Below are 20078 nucleotides of genomic sequence, written 5' to 3'. Positions count from 1 at the left end.
GCTGTGCATTCGACTTGGTTATCATTTAAGCTTATATGTTGCACAAGATCATTTTGAAAGGAGATCAAGCTAGTCGCCAAAATTTGGCTAGTAAAACATTATGTTTGTTCCAAATATTGAAATTCTGCAAAACCTATATCAGAAAAAAGCTAGATATCTATGTCTCATTCAAACACTCGTACATACGGATGGTAAACCTCGATTTGAGATCAGATGTATTTTTATAGCATGTAATTAGAGAGAAAAGCCTTATAAATCTGCTTATATACTCAATTATTAACAGAGAAGATCGAAACTAAAGATAGAGTTCTGTTAGCATTAGAAAACTAGTTAAATCTATCAGTAAAACACAACAATAAGAACAAAATAAACACCTGGCTTTAGATAACTTCATATTTATTAATTCAGTGACTTAGTACCAATAACTGAGATAGTAAAAAAATAATTAAATATTGCAGAACGTGCGATAAAACTCATAAACATCTACAGTTTTATTTATAGCAATGGCTATTGCTAAACTAATGCGAAAAATTCTTTTTTCAAACATTTTTCCTGAACCGACTAGTTAAAGTTTTTAAGCGGATTTTAGGATCGGGGTCTAAACCTGCTCCCCTTGTAGTCGATTTTCGAAGTTCAAGATCCTAGCGTAAGTGGTTCTGGAGTTATAATAAATTAGAAATAACGTTCCCCAACAAATAAGAAAAAAAATTTTTAAATTAAATAAAAAAAATAAATAAATAAATAAAAAGGCTAACACAAAAGCAAAGTTGAAAAAAAATTAAGTTTTCTCAGTGCAAATTAGTAAAATTAGTTTCCAAACCTTATATGGTTACGATTTTAGTCAAATTTCTCAACCCTCTTTTGTAGTTTAAGTCCATTTTCAAGTCCATTTATGGTCCAATATAGCAGAATTGACTATCATAAATACATTTGTGTAAAAAAAAAATAAGTTTCGTATTTTTTTATTAAAACTAATTTTTAAATTATTTCTTATAAGCTGTCAGATTTGTAAAATTTTTAAACCATACCCTCGAAGAATTAAAATTCTAATTTCAGCTTTATTCAAAAATAAATAGATGAAAAAAATTAAATTAAAAAACGGAGTTTTGAATGGCATTTATAGAAAAAATTAAAGCTCAAATACAAATAATATGGCACCATCTTGAAAACATATGATTTGAAGTTAGCTTCCTGATGTTTTTACACTTCTCAGATTCCTTAGTTATAAATGATTATATACTATATACACTCATTTAGTAATAAGCGTTTAAATTTGAATGTAAATACATGTAGGTTAGAGAAGAATCAAATTTGCTTTTTCATGTTCAGATTTATGAAATTTTAATGGAATAATAATTATATTAAATTTCAGGGAAGGTGTTTTGATTCTTATATGCCACTTAATATTTTATATATAGCATTCTTGCGGCTACTATGTATTATAAGAGATGTTTATCTTTCTTTCTTTTCTTTTTTTAAATTTACATTTAAATGACCACAAAAGAACTAGTTAAAAGCGTTTTGTATTGGCAAGGGTTGTACTATAACTGGAACATAGTATGTCTTATTATTCACAAACAATTATTTATAAAAAAAAATTTTATTAAAAAAAATAATAAAATAGTATCTTTAATAAAAATAAAATTAATATTTTTACTTATTTTCTTTTAACAGAGTATGTTATATTTTCTCTTATGCTTTTAATAATCAAAATGAAATTAAATGAAATATTTATTCAGTTATTTAAAAAATGATTTAATTAAATATTTTTAATGCTAAAAAATCAACTTTAGATAAATTTTAATTTTTTAGATCAAGAAGATTTTATAATTATGGCTCTGCTGTGACGCCAATTATAAAATCAAATAAAACTTAAATTGAGATATTTCTGCGAAGGGTTTTCTACGTAGGGCAAAAACAAGTTTGGCTTCGGAACAGATCCAATACTGGAACAGATATCATATACCTGTTATACATGCTCCAGAAACATGGGCCACCGTGGTTGAAGTAGTAATCAATTAATCAATGTAAGCGAGAAACCGCGGTTGGTTGTTGTGGTGAATGGTGTTTATTCAAACAAGAACTAAGCACGAACAAGACAAAACGAATTCGGTAAGTTATTCAATAATTAAACTCATTACTACTTTTAATGAGTACCTCACCGTTAAGCATTAATATAATTAATTATATGTTGATATTGTTTTTAAGGTTGTCATGTCTGATCCTAGATTAAAACAGATAAGAATCAAAACAGGTGTGGTGAAAAGGTATGACTGTCATTTATTGATGAAATGAATTTATCTACTTTATCAGGTTTCTTTGAAGTTAAACAGTTGTTTTACAATTTATTAATTCGCATTTCATAAAATACTTTTAGTGTATCATTTACTATTGTATTAATATTTTGGATTCTTTTTATGTTGGTTGACATCTGTCTCAATTGGTATTTCTAATTAAAATCATGACTATTTTCTGTCTGTGTCAATTGCTTAAAAGTGTTATTTTGTGATAGTCTGTTTTAAGCAAGAAATGGTTATTTAAAAATTATTTTAATTTTGTTGTTAAATTTTAACTTTTGATTGACTATAATTTAAAACCTTAGTTTTTAGAAAAAAGGAAATCCAGTGTGTTATAATAGGGGATATTGCTGTATCGTGATCTCTCGCTCCAATTACAATCGCCAAGGTGCCAAATAGATTTTTAACTTGCAAATTTTTGTAAAAAAAGAAGGGAAAAAAAGGAGCATTTAGATGAGTTATACCTTTCGAATTGGTCCCTTTGATGTTTTTTTTCTTTTTTTAGTTTCCCCAAAGTTGTCAAAACTTGGCGATTATTCTGCCACAGATCCCGATACAGAAATTTCCCCTGATTACATATGCAGAAGAGCTCTGACTTGCCATTGTCAAGATAGTCTGACAACTATATGAGCAATGTAACATTACAGCCGTCGCAATAAACTGCTATTGTAGCTATCCCAGCTAGCTAACTCTAATCAATAATAATACAATTGTAAATAATAATAACAAGTGAATGAATGAAAAAAATTAAGGAGAATAATACTAAGGAAAGTTGCCATTTCTGTTAATGCTTTCAGCTTTGAGCAAAGCTTTAATTTTAAATTATGGGTTGTATGCTATTTAGCTGTAAAGATTTGTTTGCAATTTAATATTTTTTTGTTGTTGAATTTCTTGGCCTTTAAAGAATTGTTTAGACTTAATGGAAGAAAAAAACTTAAATGAAACAATCATGAAGTCTTTTAAAAAAAATTACCATTTTACGGAGATGTTTCACAATGCAAACAATTTGAGAGAGCTTAGGTGAAAGATAGACTAAAAACTCACAGCAGTTATAAAAAAAAACACATTCATTAACCCCCAAATTATTTCTGTATAATATATTTCATTGAATCTTTCAAATCTAATTTATTATAACCTAATACGAGTATAAAACTTAAAATTTAAGCATATTTTGTATTTATTCTAAAATTACAGCCTGTCCTCAATTGAGGACACTGGGCATTCCAGTGAGAGAATTATCTCTTTTGGATTAACATGCTAAGATTGTGGTTAGTTCTTATTTTAAGCGTCTTTTTTAATTTTTTGGTATAAAATAGGTAAGTTGTATTATTTCTTAAAACTAAATATAATTTTAAACTTCTGATAATGCTTGTAAACATTATTATTTGAATTACAAAAAAGAAAAAATATGAAAATAACTGATTTTAGTAAATAAAAAATACCATGTAATTTCATTTTATGTATATTTAGTAGAGCGTACTTAAATTACTTAAGCACATAAAATAATTAAAAATACATAAAATATTCACTACATGAAAGCATTTTAAATATAAACTAAAGTATATACTAATTAGTTGCCCAATTTACTATGAAACTTAGGATAAGAAAGTATGCATAAAAGTACGTTGCATTTCTACTATCATCTAATAATTAGGACTGAGAACTTCATTAAATATTTACATGATCCAGTGTTTTCACTACAGCACAAGAACGCGTGAATCTCGCATATTTTTTTCTTTTCTCGCATTAAAAAATTATTACCGCGAGAAATTCGCGCATTCTATAAACCAATTTCAAAATTCGCGAACTTCTCGCATTTTGAAAGAATTTGTCATTTGCGCCATTTAGAATAAAATCTGTTTCACTTTTCTTCCTGGCTCTTTCATTGTTTTCAACATCTGCCCCATTATCTAGCTTCTCTATTTACCAGTATTGTTCAGAACCTTTAAGAACAACAGAACACCATCTCTCGGAACCTCTTTTAGAACGCATTTCTCTGCAACCACATGTTTAAACGTAGGTAAGGTTTCTTCATGTAAGAAGTTAAAATTTTTTGCGCTATAATGTAAGATGGACAAATACCTTGTAAAGGCAATATCTTCTACTCCGAAACGGACAAATGAAAACGAAACAAATACCCATTTGAGCAACCTAATGAGAATAGCTGATGAAAAAGTAGACGTAGAACATTTTCCATATCATGTGCAGCAAAAATATTCAATGCTTTAAAAGTTAGAAGGTGTTAAAAATGTATTATAATTAAAGAAATGATTTTTTTTTTCCAAGTCTCTTTGCGTGTTTTTTTTTTTTTTTTAATTTTTAGAAATCTCACTTAACTTTTTGAAATCTCACCCTGTTTTTGAGAAAGAGTGAGGAATTCTCACCCATTTTTTTTCTGCGATGAAAACACTGTGATCTGATGAGAAAACTAAGTTTTCATCAATTTCAGTCAGCGCCATTCTAAGAAATTGGATTGTGTAAACAGGCCTTAAGGTGAATGGCTTTACATAAACCTATTAAAGTGCTCTCATACCAGAAATAATTCTTAGTTCACTTTTAGCATTTCTCACAGAATTATATGAATTTATGGTCAAAAATATATTTCAGCTGACCATTATAATAAAACTGGAATGATTTTGCAATATTTTATTGCCCTATATTTTCACACAAAGCTTAGCAGAAAAATGTTAAATGAAATAAGTTTTAAGGAAATGAATAAGTTAAGGGTGAGTATTTTTTTTTTAAACTTTATCAAATCATTCATATTTTTATGTGGTTTAATTATAGTTGTTTTGTTCATTTTTGCTTTGTTTATTTTTGCTTTATACCATCTGTAAGATTAAATTGGAGTATTTAAAATAATGTTCTAAAGGGTTTGAATTTGATTTAATTGTTGGAAAGTACGGAATATATCTGAGAAGTACTGAAAATATTTTGTGTTTGCAAAATAAAAACCATCTGGCTCTAAATTTAATTCCTAATTGTTTCTATATTATTATATTTATTATTCAGTGTATGTTCTGGTGTCTTTAGGAAAGCTTAACTGATATGTTTAAAAAACTAAATTTTAATCTTATTCTTTCATATTTAAATAGTTTTTCATATGTATACATGTCGTCATGTTGAATTTATTATTCATGGTAAATTGAATATATTTTTGCAGATTAGCAAAAGAAAAAGTAATGTATGAAAAAGAAGCTTTGAAAGAGAAAGAAAAGTTAGAAAAAATGCAAGCTTCTGGAGAAGATAGTTATTTAATAAGAAAACAGGTTAATGGTTTAATTTATTTATGCTATTTTTTTCCCATCTTTTCTAAGGCAAAGGGGGTTTGCTGCTTGCTCGCTTTATTTACTCACTCTCACAATTGCTTCATTATCATTATTGTTATTTGATGATAATAAACAGATTGTTACTTTACAAACCAAGCTCGCTTCGCTTGCTACTAACTTAGGTACATTGCAAATGCACAAAAATCTAAGAATTCAAAACAATCATTCAAATTCATATAACAACTTTCTTTTAAAAAAATTACATCTTTTTAGTAAATACTAAGTCATTAAAATGAATTTGAATCCAAATAAATGACATGTAATTTGTTAAACAAATTAGAAATGTGCTATAGTCTAAAATCTTAAAGCGTAACAACACAACTGAGTCTCATTTTTCAATGAATAACTAATAACAATAATAAAACAAATAAATTCTTGATATAAGTCAAAAATCGTCAAATAAATTCGTAATACAAAAATTCGTGGAAAAAAACGCTTTCGACAAAATACTAAAATAAAGATCTATCGACAAACACTACTCACTTCTGCCTAGCTTAATAGTATGAGATCGTCGCAGCTGATGCTCTCTCAGGTTATTTCAGTTTCCGTTTTTAAAAGCGCTATATGTTGAGCCATCTCAAGTAGATTTGGCATGTGACATTTTTAGCGGCAATCATTGGTTGATTTTCTAGCGTTGCCATTTGGGGAGTTGTAATGAGGCTTTTTTTTGTTGCCGTGTAAGAGAAATATATATTGAGATATTTTTTAAATGTATTAATACAGATTAAATTTTAGATTTTACTGTGAAAAAAATTAAAGATAATAATAATTTTAATCCATTATCATTACAACTTCTTATTTAAACTTGATTTTGATTATCATAGGTAATTTAGTTTTCAATAAAAACTCAGTAAATGTTTTTTTTTTTTTTCAAAGAGATTACATGGGATAGAACAAAAAGTGAATTTCTAATATTGTTTTACAATTTTAAATAGCTATTTTGTATTTGATTGCATTTGTATTGTGATAGCATTCATTGACAGGACATAATTTTACATAAAATTTATTATGAGAATAAATATAATTTATATAAATGTGAACATTTTATATTAAAAAGTAAATGTAACTAAATGTATTGTTTAATAATTACTTGACAGTAATTTTGTATGCTTTTAGTTGCAAAGTAAGACAATATCCTTTTACTTCATAATATGATGAAGGTACACACTTTTAGTTTTATGGTCTTAATTTTAAATAAGAATCATAAATGGATTATAAGAATCATAAAGAATCAAAGGATAGTACTAAGAGGGGTTGATATATAAATGTTACAGTTAAATACCATTGAGTAAAAGATAAGTAATTTATAGGTAAATATCATTATAACTCTTATTTATGCTGATAATAGCCAGAGACATTTTAATCATATTTGTTTTGATTTTTTGGCCCAATTGAAATGTCGCAACAACGATCATAAACTATTTTAGACAACTATCTTTTTCTGATCAGGGGTGGAATAAAATTAAGACAATTTAGTCGTTAATCCTGAGGATGAGTAGCTAAAAGATAATTATGGCCCATAAACATTTTCACTTGTGCGTGTACATGTTTCAACTATATATATGTATGTAAATTTTGTATCCTCCTTCCCGGCCTAAGACCTGTTTTAATCCTTCCACTCGGCAACAGCATTTTATATATGCTCACTGATAATTTATTTTATGGTCTTAGTTTAGTAACCCCTCGACCAACAGACCATAGTTAATTTTGTTCCCTTATGAGATACATAACTTCATTTCAGAAAATTTAAACTTGTAGTTAAACTATATAATTAAAATTTTTAATATTTAATTATAATTCTAATTATTTTTCAATAATTTTGCTGATTATTTGAATTTGAGTTGCATGTTTTTTTCCCCCTTGAACACACCAGTTTCTTATATTGCATTAATAATTAAGCTAAATTAAAATTTATTACTCTATATTTAAATTAAGATTTATGACATCATATTACAATCAGCATTTATCACATCATATTATAATTGACTTTTGTTGTTTTAAATCTTCCAAAAACTAATGAATTAATCCTGGTTCGAAAGAATAATTTTAATAAGGACAATATTTGAATAAATTTCCCCCTTAGTGTAGCGCAAACATTTTAGAAAACATTTGGCAGAAGCCTTTTGATTATCTATTTTATGCAGATAGCTAATACTTTCACACCATCTTTGAAAGAGAGGCTATTAATGTGCACACTAGCTAGCCATCAAGTTGCAGTCTGTTAGCTTCAGTCACAATCAAGGTTTTTCAAAGATTTACCTATCCAATGAATGAAAGTGTCTTACTTAGCTGTCAAATCTGATGAAGAAGGCCAAGCCCCCACACCCTTGGATGTTCTATCTACATTAAAGATATAATGTCTTCATTTTCAAAGTAATATTTTCTTTAATTTTATCTTTTGGAGGGAGTCATATTGTTGCAGGCGTACACAGATTCTGTTATTCTGTAGAACGGGATACCAATAGCTAGAAAAATGTCTTGGCTCTTTCATCTTCTACTAATTTTAGTTGGATAAATGGAATGGCCTTAAAGCCTAGGGTGACCCTAACAGGAGCGAACTTTCAATGCACTTCACCCGAGAACATCTTTCCGCTGTGTTGAACAATTCATATTTCTTTCATCACATCACACTTAATGTTAACTGCAATAATTAATTTAAATTATAATCAATTAAGATTAGGATCAATTGCAATCTGTATTAAATCACTTTTTGAGGATTGTTTCATTCTATGATTTCTTTGCAGGAAGAAGTGATGAAGGAATCTCGGATGATGATTCCAGATACTATAAAACGTTATCAAGTTGCTTATCAAGAACTACAAGAAATGTTGGTAGGTAATTAATACCACAGGGTTCCCAAGGTCCTTAAAAACTGCTTAATTTTTATTTTGGAATATAAGGGCTCTTAAAAGTACTTAATTTTGGCGCAAGGTTTTTATAAGTCCTTAATTATTCAGCATCACTATCGGAACAATTTTTCAGTTCAATTTTTTAAAACAAAATACCGTTCTTTTATCACCTAGAATTGGACCATGCATAGAGGGCATGCATCATTTTAGAGAGACAAAAATGAATGTGTTTGAGGGGAAGGAAGCTTGTCCTTTTATTAATATATTGGTTCTTTCATAATGCTTTTGCAGAGGGGGGGGGCAGTTTTAAGGTAACTAAGTTGAAGACCCACAATAACCTTCAAAATTGACAGAATTCAAGAAATTCAGTTCTACTGGTCATCTGCTTATAGGAATTAAGTAAAACCCTAAGAAAAGAAGTATCAGAAATATTTTTTTAACTAGAATCCGTAACGAAAGCTATTTCCTAAAATCTTGAAGAATTTAATTAATTTGTGTAATATTTCAATGTGTAATAAGTAACTAAATTTATTGAAAGCAGTGACATTTTTGTAAAATTCCTTATTGTACTAAAAATTAAACAGATTTGTGATAAACAGGGCTTGAAAAATCCCACTCCACTTATGTTTTTCATCAAAAACCTGGGTTTTTGATGAAAACCTCAAATTTTTTCAGAAATACTTTTCCTGAGTACTAAATAAGAATGCATGATTTGCTTCTAACAAGAAAATTAAATATTTCACTATTTATAACTTGTTTAGTTGCAATGTAAATTTTTTTTAAAAAGTTTTATATTGTTACACTATTATTTTTGTTTCTTAAGGATAAGCAGATTGTTACATAATATTTAAATCTACTCAATTAAAAGATCCTTAGATATTAATAAAATCTTTATTCAGTTAACATTGTAACTTAATATACTGTTTGTTTTTTTTTAGATTTTTATTCAATTTTTGGTTCCTTTAAAAATAATTTTCACCAGATTGTTTAGTAACATCATGTAAAGTTAATTCCTAATAACAGGCTTGGCTAGAAATAATTTTGTGTAAAGCTCATTATAAAAGTAAATATAGCACATTTGTTATTTAGTAATAAGTTAATTGGTAAATTGTTAAGTTATTTAGTAAATTGTTAAGTTATATACCGTTTTCAATATGTTTTTCATAAAATATTTAAATATTTTTTTACAAAACGTTACCTGATAAGGTGGTATTACAGGATTATTTTATAATAAGAGTACCACTTTTAGTTTTCAACTGTTAATTTGTGATAAAAAAATTTTCAAATCATAATAATAGTTAGAGTGTATTAGGAATAATAGAGGATGATGAAGAAATATTACTAGTAAAAATCTATAAATGATTAAAATATAAATAATTTATCAGTATTTATTAATTAAGGAACCTTATCAACTTTCTGGCCATAGGAATATGTTGATATCTTTGAAAAATTGTTTTAGACCCTTTTATTTACATGTTTACTAACTGATAAAAACCTAATAATAAGAACTAATAAAAGGGAACTAATAATAATAAAAATTTGTTTGAAAATTATAAATCTTTTCAAATGTAATTGTATTTTTATTCTATATAAATTTTCATAAAAATATTTATTGCAATGAATTTAAAAAATATATTGAGTATGCCTTATGTAAAAAATGTGGAATGATTTAAGGTGCTTAGATATTAGTATCACCTGTTTTTACTCAAAATGGGACTTAATTTTACATGGCATAGTTAAGAAAACTATTCTCAAGCATAACTGTAATTCAACTTTTTAGTATTAATTATTTTAAGATATACCTTTATGAATAAACATTTTATAAATAGAAAAGAAAGATTTATTTATAGCGTAACTGAATATTTAGCAAGATTGGCCCACAAATGAATATGTGATGCTGGTCTAGTAGCGAAATATAAAAACTTGTTGTAATAAATTTTTCAATGTTTTTGCCAAATTTCTTTATTTACTCTTTTTTTTTTAATATACATGAAAAAAATTGCAGATCTTAATTTCTGGACAGAATTTTACAATTCAATTTCAATGAAATCATTAAAAATTGAATATGGATTAGTTTCATGGATGATGTTAACCTTTAACAATCTGAATATGTTTATTAAAAAAAGCCCAACCCGGCAGAAATTGCCCGGTACTTTGGCGAGCCCTGTTAATGAATGCAATTATATCAGTGCTTACATTATGATAAAATTGTTTATTTTTTTATTAATAGATTTTTTTTTAAGAAATGTAAAAAATTGGCACTGTTACTGGTAATATATATATGATGATTAACAATCATTCTATTTTTAAAGTCCTTAGTTTTTCAAAGAAGTCCTTAATTGTTTCAAGAAAAGGTCCTTAAAAGTGCTTAATTTTTGCCTTGTTAAAAGAGTGGGAACTCTGTATCAAAACTTACATCTGTTTACTTTATTATGTGTAAATGCTTTGCACTAAACTTTATTGTAAGATGCTAACAATTAATATGTATTGTTAAAACAAATGTGTGTCAAGTTAAATGTGTTAAAAGTTTTCTCTCTCTCTCTATCTTTTTTTTAATATACATGAATAATAAATAGTTTCACCTGTAAACAGGAATTGAAAATAAATAATACATGAATAATAACATGAATAATAAATAGTTTCAAAATCCTTGAAAAAAGTTTTTTTTTGTCTTTTGAAATGTTTAAACTTCTCTCTTTGACTACTATTTAATTCTTGTTAATTATATTCTGATAATATATTCTTATTAATTGTAGTTAAACTTAACCAGATGGTTTAAAGTATATTTTCTATATTTATAATATATATATATATATATTAGGAAAATGATGTAGAGCTATCTGAGGAGGAAGTATATCAAGCTGCTGCAGAAGTTTTAAAAGNTTACTTTTCTCAACAACTGAAATTTAGAATAGTGTGATTAAGAAAAATATGTGAACTGTTTGCAATTTCAAATTAATATTGAAATACACAGGTTTAGAATTTTCTACAGTGAAAAGTTTTCAGAACTTCAGTGTTTAAAAAAGTATAAGAAAGCTAGCTGTTAAGAGCGTATCCAATGAGCGAGCAAAGCGAGCATCGGATTGCGAAAGCAGTTCCGGGGGTTGGTGAGCACCAGCGAGCAGGGGGCGAAGCCTCCTAGTAAAGTATATATATAACTAAAGTATACACTGAAGTATATACTAATTAGTTGCCCAATTTGCTATGAAACTTTGGAAAACAAAGTATGCCTAAAATTACGTAGCATTTCTACTATCATCTAATAATTAGGACCGAGAACTTTATTAAATATTTACACAATTTGATGAGAAAACTAAGTTTTCATCAATTTCAGTCAGTGCCACTCTAAAAGATTGGATTGCGTAAACAGGCCTTAAGGTGAATGCTTTACATAAACCTATTAAAGTGCTCTCACACCAGAAATAATTCTTAGTGCACTTTTAACATTTCTCACAGAATTATATGAATTTATGGTTAAAAATATATTGCAGCTGACCATTATGAGAAACTGGAACGATTTTGCAATATTTTATTGCCTTATATTTTCACACCAAGCTTAGCAGAAGAATGTTAAATAAAATAATTTTTTTTTTTAAACTTTATCAAAAAACAACAATTTATTTTTATCTTAAAAAATTACAGTAACAAATTTTACCTTATATTTCTTCCCTTGTTTTATTTTTCTGTTAAAAAATATTAATAAGGGTAGAAAGTTCTATATTTTAAACAATTTATTATTTAGTCAATCATTATAATTTCATATTTGTATTGTCTATTAATAATATCTATTCTATTGTAATTCAAATAATTTTCGACGCATAAAACTTTTAATAAATTGAGATATTAATTAATAATTTTTCATGTGGTCTAATTATAGTTGTTTTGTTTATTTTTGCTTTATACCATTTGAAAGATTAAATTGGAGTATTTAAAATTGTGTTCTAAAGGGTTTGAATTTGATTTAATTGTTGGAAAATACGGAATATATCTGAGAAGTACTGAAAATATTTTGTGTTTGCAAAATAAAAACCATCTGGTTCTAAATTTAATTCTTAATTGTTTCTATATTATTATAAAAGATTATTTATTATTATTTAGTGTATGTTGCGATTTCTTTAGGGAAGCTTAATTTATGTATTTAAAAAACTTAATTTTAATGTTATTTTTTGATATTTAACTAGTTTTTGATATGTATACATGTCCTCATGTTGAATTTATTATTCATGGTAAATTGAATTAATTTTTGTAGATTAGCAAAAGAAAAAGTAATGTATGAAAAAGAAGCTTTGAAAGAGAAAGAAAAGTTAGAAAAAATGCAAGCTTCTGGAGAAGATAGTTATTTAATAAGAAAACAGGTTAATGGTTTAATTTATTTATGCCATTTTTTTCTTTCTATAGGGTAAAGGGGGTTTGCTACTTGCTCGCTTTATTTACTCACCCCCACAATTGCTTCATTATCATTACTGTTATTTGATGATAGTAAACAGATTGTTACTTTAAAAAATATATTTTTTAAATGTATTAGTACAAATATAATTTTAGATTTGACGGTGAAAAAAATTAAAGATAATAATAATTTTACTCCATTATCATTACAACTTTTTATTTAAACTTGATTTTGATTATTATAGATAATTAAGTTCACTATAAGAACTCAGTAAATGTTTTTTTGTCAAAGAGATTATATAGAATGGAACAAAAAGTGAATTTCTGATATTGTTTTACAATTTTAAATAGCTATTTTGAATTTGATTGCATTTGTATTATGATTGCGTTCATTGACAGGACATAATTTTACATAAAATTTATTATGAGAATAAATATAATTTATTAAAATGTGAACATAAAATATTAAAAAGTAAATGTATCTAAATGTATTGTTTAATAATTACTGGACAGTAATTTTGTATGCTTTTAGTAAAATGTTGCATAGTAAGACAATATCCTTTTACTTTATAATATGATGAAGGTACACACTAGTTTTATGCTCTTAATTTTAAATAAGAATCATAAATGCTTGTATCAAAGGATAGTACTAAGAAGGGTTGATATATAAATATTATAGTTAAATACTATTGAGTAAAAGCTAAGTAATTTATAGGTAAATATCATTATAGCTCTTATTAATTTATGCTGATAATTGCCAAAGATATTTTAATCATCTTTGTTTTGATTTTTCGGCCCAATTGAAATGCCGCAACAACAGTCATAAACTATTTTAGACAACTATCTTTTTCTGATCAGGGGTGTAATAGAAATTAAGACAATTTAGTCGTTAATCCTGAGGATGAGTAGCTAAAAGATAATTATGGCCCATAAACATTTTNCACTGTGAGATATATATATATATATATATATACATAAATATTGTACCCTCCTTCCCGGCCTAAGGCCTGTTTTAATCCTTCCACTCGGCAACGACGTTATGTTTACTATATACTCACTGATAATTTATTTTATGGTCATAGTTTAGTAAATCTCAACCAACAGACCATAGTTAATTTTGTTCCCTGATGAGATACATAACTTCATTATATTAATATTTAATTATAATTCTAATTATTTTTCAATAATTCTGCCGATTATTTGAATATGAGTTGTGTGTTTTTTTCCCTTAAACACATCAGTTTCCTATATTGCATTAATAATTAAGCTAAATAAAAATTTATTACCCTATATTTAAATTAAGATTTATGACATCATATTACAATCAGCATTTATCACATCATATTATAATTGACATTTGTTGTTTTTAATCTTCCAAATACCAATGAATTCAATCCAAGTTCAAAAGAAGCATTTTAATAACAAGAACGATATTTGAATAAATTTAGAATAACATTTTAGAATATGTTTGCAAAAGCCTTTTGATCTCTATTTTACGCAGATGACTAATATTTTCGCATCATCTTTGAAAGAGAGGCTCTTAATGTGCCCACTAGCTAGCCATCAAGTTGCAGTCTGTTAGCTTCAGTCACAATCAAGGTTTTTCAAAGATTTACCTATTCAATGAATGAAGAGTGTATTACTGAGCCGTCAAAACTCTATTTTAAATCTAATGAAGAAGGCCAAGCCCCCACACCCTTAGATGTTCTATCTACATTAAAGATATAATGTCTTTTGATTTTCAAAGTACTATTTTTCTTTAATTTTGATTTTTGGAGGTAGTCATATTGAGGCGAGGTAGTCATATTGAGGCAGGCATACACAGATTCTGTTATTCTGTAGAACGGGGTACCAATAGTTAGAAAAATGTCTTGGCTCCTTTGTCTACTAATTTTAGTTGGATAAGAATGGCCTTCATGTCTAGGGTGACCCTAACAGGAGCGAACTTCCAATGTACTTTACCCATTTCACCCAAGAACATCTTTCCGCCGTGATGAACAATTCACATTTCTTTCATCACATCATACTTAATGTTAACTACAATAATTAATTTAAATTGTAATAAATTAAAATTAGGATCAATTGCACTCTGTATTAAATAAATTTTTGAAGATTGTTTCATTCTATGATTGCTTTGCAGGAAGAAGTGATGAAAGAATCTCGGATGATGATTCCAGATACTATAAAGCGTTATCAAGTTGCTTATCAAGAACTACAAGAAATGTTGGTAGGTAATTAATATCGCAGGGTTCCCACGGTCCTTTAAAGTCCTTAAAAACTGCTGAATTTTTATTTTGGAATATAAGGGCCCTTAAAAGTACTTAATTTTGGCGCAAGGTTTGTAAAAGTCCTTAATTTTTCAGCATCACTATCGGAACAATTTTTCAGTTCAATTTTTTAAAAACAAAATACCGTTCTTTTATCACCTAGAATTGGACCATGCATAGAGCAATCATTATGCATCATTTTAGAGAGACAAAAATGAATGTGTTTGAGGGAAGGTGGCTTGTCTTTTTATTAATATATTGGTTCTTTCATAATGCTTTTGCAGAGGGGGGGGGGGGCAGTTTTAAGGTGCCTAAGTACAAAACCCACACTAACCTTCAAAATTGACAAAATTCAAGAAATTCAGTTCTACTGGTCATCTGCTTAGAGAAATTAAGTAAAACACTAAGAAAAGAAGTATCAGAAATATTTTTTGAACTAGAATCCATAACGAAAACTATTTCCTAAAATCTTGAAGAATTTAATTAATTTGTGTAATATTTCAATGTGTAATAAGTAGCTAAATTTATTGAAAGCAGTGACATTTTTGTAAAATTCCTGATTGTACTAAAAATTAAACAGATCTGTGATAAACAGGGTTTGAAAAATCCCACACCACCTATGTTTTTCATCAAAAACCTGGGTTTTTTTGTGTTTTTGATGTAAACCTCAAATTTTTTCAGAAATTCTTTTTCTGAGTACTAAATAAGAATGCATGATTTGCTTCTAACTAGAAAATCAAATATTTAACTATTTATAACTCGTTTAGTTGCAATGTAATTTTTTTAAAAAAGTTTTATATTGTTACACTTATCGCCTTAGCCATCGCCGTTACTCATTTAGCACCACCCAGGAGGCACGTGTGATTTAAGGATACTTCACTAAAGCAGTAATCCTTATCGACTCTAAGGCAGCTATCCAGGCAGTTGCCATAAACCATGATTCAGATACTCAGACTATTTCAGATATTAGAGATAATTTGATTTTTCTCGAGAATGCCAACAAAATTATTATGTTCCAGTGGATCCCTTTGCATGTAGGAATCAATGGCAATGAAAAGGCAGACCAACTGGCCAAGAAAGGAACACTCGAACCACAATGTAATAAACCGATTCCACCAGATTCCCTTAAAAAACAATTTTCCGAGAAACTTAAGACCAACCTAAAGCTCAATCAAGCAGTAATAACCAATATATGGAAAACCCTGGGCTAACATCCAAAACAGTTGGAAGAAATTTTGTCACAGTCCTCGTAAGAAGGCTGTGGCAAACTTCAGACTCTCAACAGGCCATGACTGCTTGGCGGAGCACCTCAACAGAATAGGTATAATTCCATCTGGCGAGTGCCAAATCTGCAATTCGGGAACCATGAACTCAGACCACTTGCTTGTATGCCCTTTACTGGACAAACAATCCTAAGAGCGGGGTGATTTGTGTAAACTTTACTGGGATGCCAGAGATCACATGAACTCTCTGTAAAGACTACTCCTCATTCTTCACTGTATATATACATATATTTTTCTTACTTTAATTTTTTCTATGTGTTCTTTTTGTATTAATATGTGTTTGTCATGTGTTTTCTTTGCTTGTTATTGTAATTTTGTTCCTTTTTACTCCTTGTTTAAGTCCACTTAAAGTTGAACATTGTATATGGATTAATATTTCCAATAAAGCCATATGTAACAACATATTGTTACACTATTTTTTTTTCTCTTAAGGATAAGCAGATAGTTAAATAATATTTAAATCTACTCAATTAAAAGATCCTTAGATATTAATAAAATCTTTATTCAGTTAACATTGTAACTTAATATACTGTTTGTTTTTTTAAAAATTTTTATTCAATTTTTGGTTCCTTCAAAAATAATTTTTCACCAGATTGTTTAGTAACATCATGTAAAGTTAATTCCTTATAACAGGCTTGGCTAGAAATAATTTTGTGTAAAGCTCATTATAAAAGTAAATATAACACATTTGTTATTTAGTAATAATTTCAAAATTGTTAACTTATATGCCGTTTTCAATATGTTTTTCATAAAATATTTCACTATATTTTTACAAAACGTTGCCTGATAAGGTGATATTACAGGATTATTTTATAATAAAAGAATACCACTTTTAGTTTTCAACTGTTAATTTGTGATAAAAAAAATTTCAAATCATAATAATAGTTAGAGTGTATTAGGAATAATAGAGGATGATGAAGAAATATTACTAGTAAAAATCTATAAATGACGAAAATATAAATAATTTATCAGTGTTTATTAATTAAGGAACCTTATCAACTTTCTGGCCATAGAAATATGTTGATATCTTTGAAAAATTGTTTTAGGCCCTTTTATTTACATGTTTACTAACTGATAAAAATCTAATAATAAGAACTAATAAAAACAAACTAATAAAAGAGAACTAATAAGAAACAAATTTGTTTGAAAATTATAAATCTTTTCAAATGTAATTGCATTTTTATTCTATATTCATAAAAATATTTATTGCAATGAATTTAAAAAATATATTTAGTTATACCTTATGTAAAAAATGTGGAATGATTTAAGGTGCTTAGATATTAGTATCACTTGTTTTTACTCAAAATGGGACTTAATTTTGCATGGCATAGTTAAGAAAACTATTCTCAAGCATAACTGTAATTCAACTTTTTATTATTAATTATTTTAAGATATACCTTTATGAATAAAACATTTTATTAATAGAAACGAAAGAATTATTTATAACGTAACTGAATATGTAGCAAAATTGGCCCACAAATGAATATGTGATGCAAGTCTAGTAGCGAAATATAAAAACTTGTAATAAATTTTGCAATGTTTTTTGCTAAATTTCTTTATTTACTCTTTTTTTTTTTAATATACATGAAAAAAATTGCAAATCTTAATTTCTGAACAAAATTTTACAATTCAATTTCAATGAAATCATTAAAAATTGAATATGGCTTAGTTTCATAGATGATGTTAACCTTTAATGATCTGAATAGTTTTTTTAAAAAAAAAGCCCAACTCGGCAGAAATTGCCCGGTACTTTGGCGAGCCCTGTTAATGAATGCAATTATATCAGTACTTACATTATGATAAAATTGTTTATTTTTTTTTTATTAATCGATTTTTTTTAAGAAATGTAAATAATTGGCGCTGTTACTGGTAGTATATATATGATGATTAACAATCATTCTATTTTTGAAGTCCTTAATATTTCAAAGAAGTCCTTAATTGTTTCAAGAAAAGGTCCTTAAAAGTACTTAATTTTTACCTTGTTAAAAGAGTGGGAACTCTGTACCAAAATTTACATCTGTTACTATCTGTGTAAATGCTTTGCATTAAACTTTATTGTAAGATGCTATCAATTAATATGTATTGTTAAAACAAATGTGTGTCAAGTTAAATGTGTTAAAAGTTTTTTTTTTCTCTCTCTTTTTTTTAATTTCCTAAAACACCCTTTATAATAATAAATAGTTTCAAAATCCTTAAAAAATATTTTTTTTGTCTTTTGAAATGTTTAAACTCCTCTCTTTGACTACTATTTAATTCTTGTTAATTATATTCTGATAATATATTTTTGTTAATTATAGTTAAACTTAACCAGATGGTTTAAAGTATATTTTCGATATTTATAATATATATATATTTTTTAGGAAAATGATGTAGAGCTATCTGAGGAGGAAGTATATCAAGCTGCTGCAGAAGTTTTAAAAGAGTCATCAAATATCGTAGCAGCAACATCGTAAATCATGTGCCTTATACTTATGTGATTTTGCTTTCAGAAGCAGAATGTATATAATTTACTTATGTAATTCCTTACATGTTGTGTTATTGTAAAAATTAAATTCCTTAATTTTTTTGGACATATTTGTTACTTTTTTGTTAAATATTACATTATGAATTATAAATTTCTTTTTGCTTTAGTATGTTTGTTATGGGCTTTTTATTGTATATTAACAATATTTTCTTATAAATTTGTTGTATTAAGTTCAGGAATTTTGATTATTTTTTTCAACTGATATAGTTTTATCCTATTTAATATTTTTTAATTATCTGTTTATTTCGTTTATAAGTATTAACAGTATGAAATGAACCTTTAGTTGTTCAATTTTGATCCTAAAATTTAGTACAGGATATGATACAGTTACTTCCTTTAAGCAACAAATTTGCTTCTCTTGAACTTTTCTGATGAAAAACGACTTTGCATTGAAATTTTTGTAAAAATTTGCATATCTAGATCGCCAGCTAAAAGGCTAAATGAAATAAAGCATATTTCTTCTTTGATATGTTTATTCCTTTTTAAAATGTTACAGAAATATTTTAATGAGTTTTATTATTTTTTTTTAAGTATCGAAGTACCCCAATTATTTGACACCTTTTTTGATCACATCTATAATTTATGTGTATGTTACCACTAAAGTGTTGCAATGAGTTTTTCAACAGATTATCTTGCTAGTGTTAAAATTAAGTAGGGTGATTCGTTACAGTGCTAAAAATTGGCTCATTTCTCAAACTATCCTGGTAATCTTTTTACTACCTAGATAATCTGCTCAATCACCCTGGTAATCTGCTAGAAAATCGTTAAAATTAAAACAAGATTTTTTGCTGGGACAACAGCAACCTTTCTGTTTGCTTAATTTAACATGTTATTTATTTTTCACTATATATAAAAAAAAATCAAGTTATCAGAAGTGATTGTGCTCACGAAAAAATCCGAATTTTTCGCTAATCACGATCCGAAAGTTTTCGGAAATCCAAAGTCTAGAAGTTTAAGGAAATCATCGATCACATTTATATATAAATATTCTTGTATATTTTATTTAAAAATATTAGAACTAGAATTTATACTTGGCATCTCTTTCATTTGTAAAAATTTTTTCTGGTAGAATAATAAATGTGTTTAGAGATAAAAGTAAACTTGCACATAATTATGCATTTAAATTATGCTGCCTATAATTCA

At 27.1% G+C, this 20078-nt stretch overlaps 2 protein-coding genes across 2 annotated transcripts; both read left to right on the top strand.

Annotated features, from left to right (window-relative positions):
- The first annotated feature begins 1836 nt into the window (after positions 1 to 1836).
- On the top strand, positions 1837 to 11395 carry LOC107442266 (tubulin-specific chaperone A). Its single transcript, XM_043043189.2, has 5 exons — positions 1837 to 2112; positions 2209 to 2267; positions 5461 to 5566; positions 8371 to 8457; positions 11297 to 11395. Exons 1-5 carry the CDS (start codon positions 2062 to 2064, stop codon positions 11393 to 11395), a joined length of 402 nt encoding a protein of 133 aa, XP_042899123.2. The 5' UTR covers positions 1837 to 2061.
- Positions 11396 to 12700: 1305 nt separating this feature from the next.
- On the top strand, positions 12701 to 19402 carry LOC107451775 (tubulin-specific chaperone A-like). The gene is made up of 3 exons (XM_071183252.1): positions 12701 to 12830; positions 15002 to 15088; positions 18772 to 19402. The coding sequence occupies exons 1-3, from the start codon at positions 12744 to 12746 to the stop codon at positions 18862 to 18864; spliced, it is 267 nt and encodes an 88-aa protein (XP_071039353.1). The 5' UTR covers positions 12701 to 12743; the 3' UTR covers positions 18865 to 19402.
- The last annotated feature ends 676 nt before the right edge of the window (positions 19403 to 20078 follow it).

This window comes from Parasteatoda tepidariorum, chromosome 7 (assembly GCF_043381705.1).
Source record: "Parasteatoda tepidariorum isolate YZ-2023 chromosome 7, CAS_Ptep_4.0, whole genome shotgun sequence".
Classification (NCBI taxonomy): domain Eukaryota; kingdom Metazoa; phylum Arthropoda; class Arachnida; order Araneae; family Theridiidae; genus Parasteatoda; species Parasteatoda tepidariorum.
Note: the sequence above shows the minus strand (reverse complement) of the source record. Positions and strands in the feature narration are given on the sequence as shown.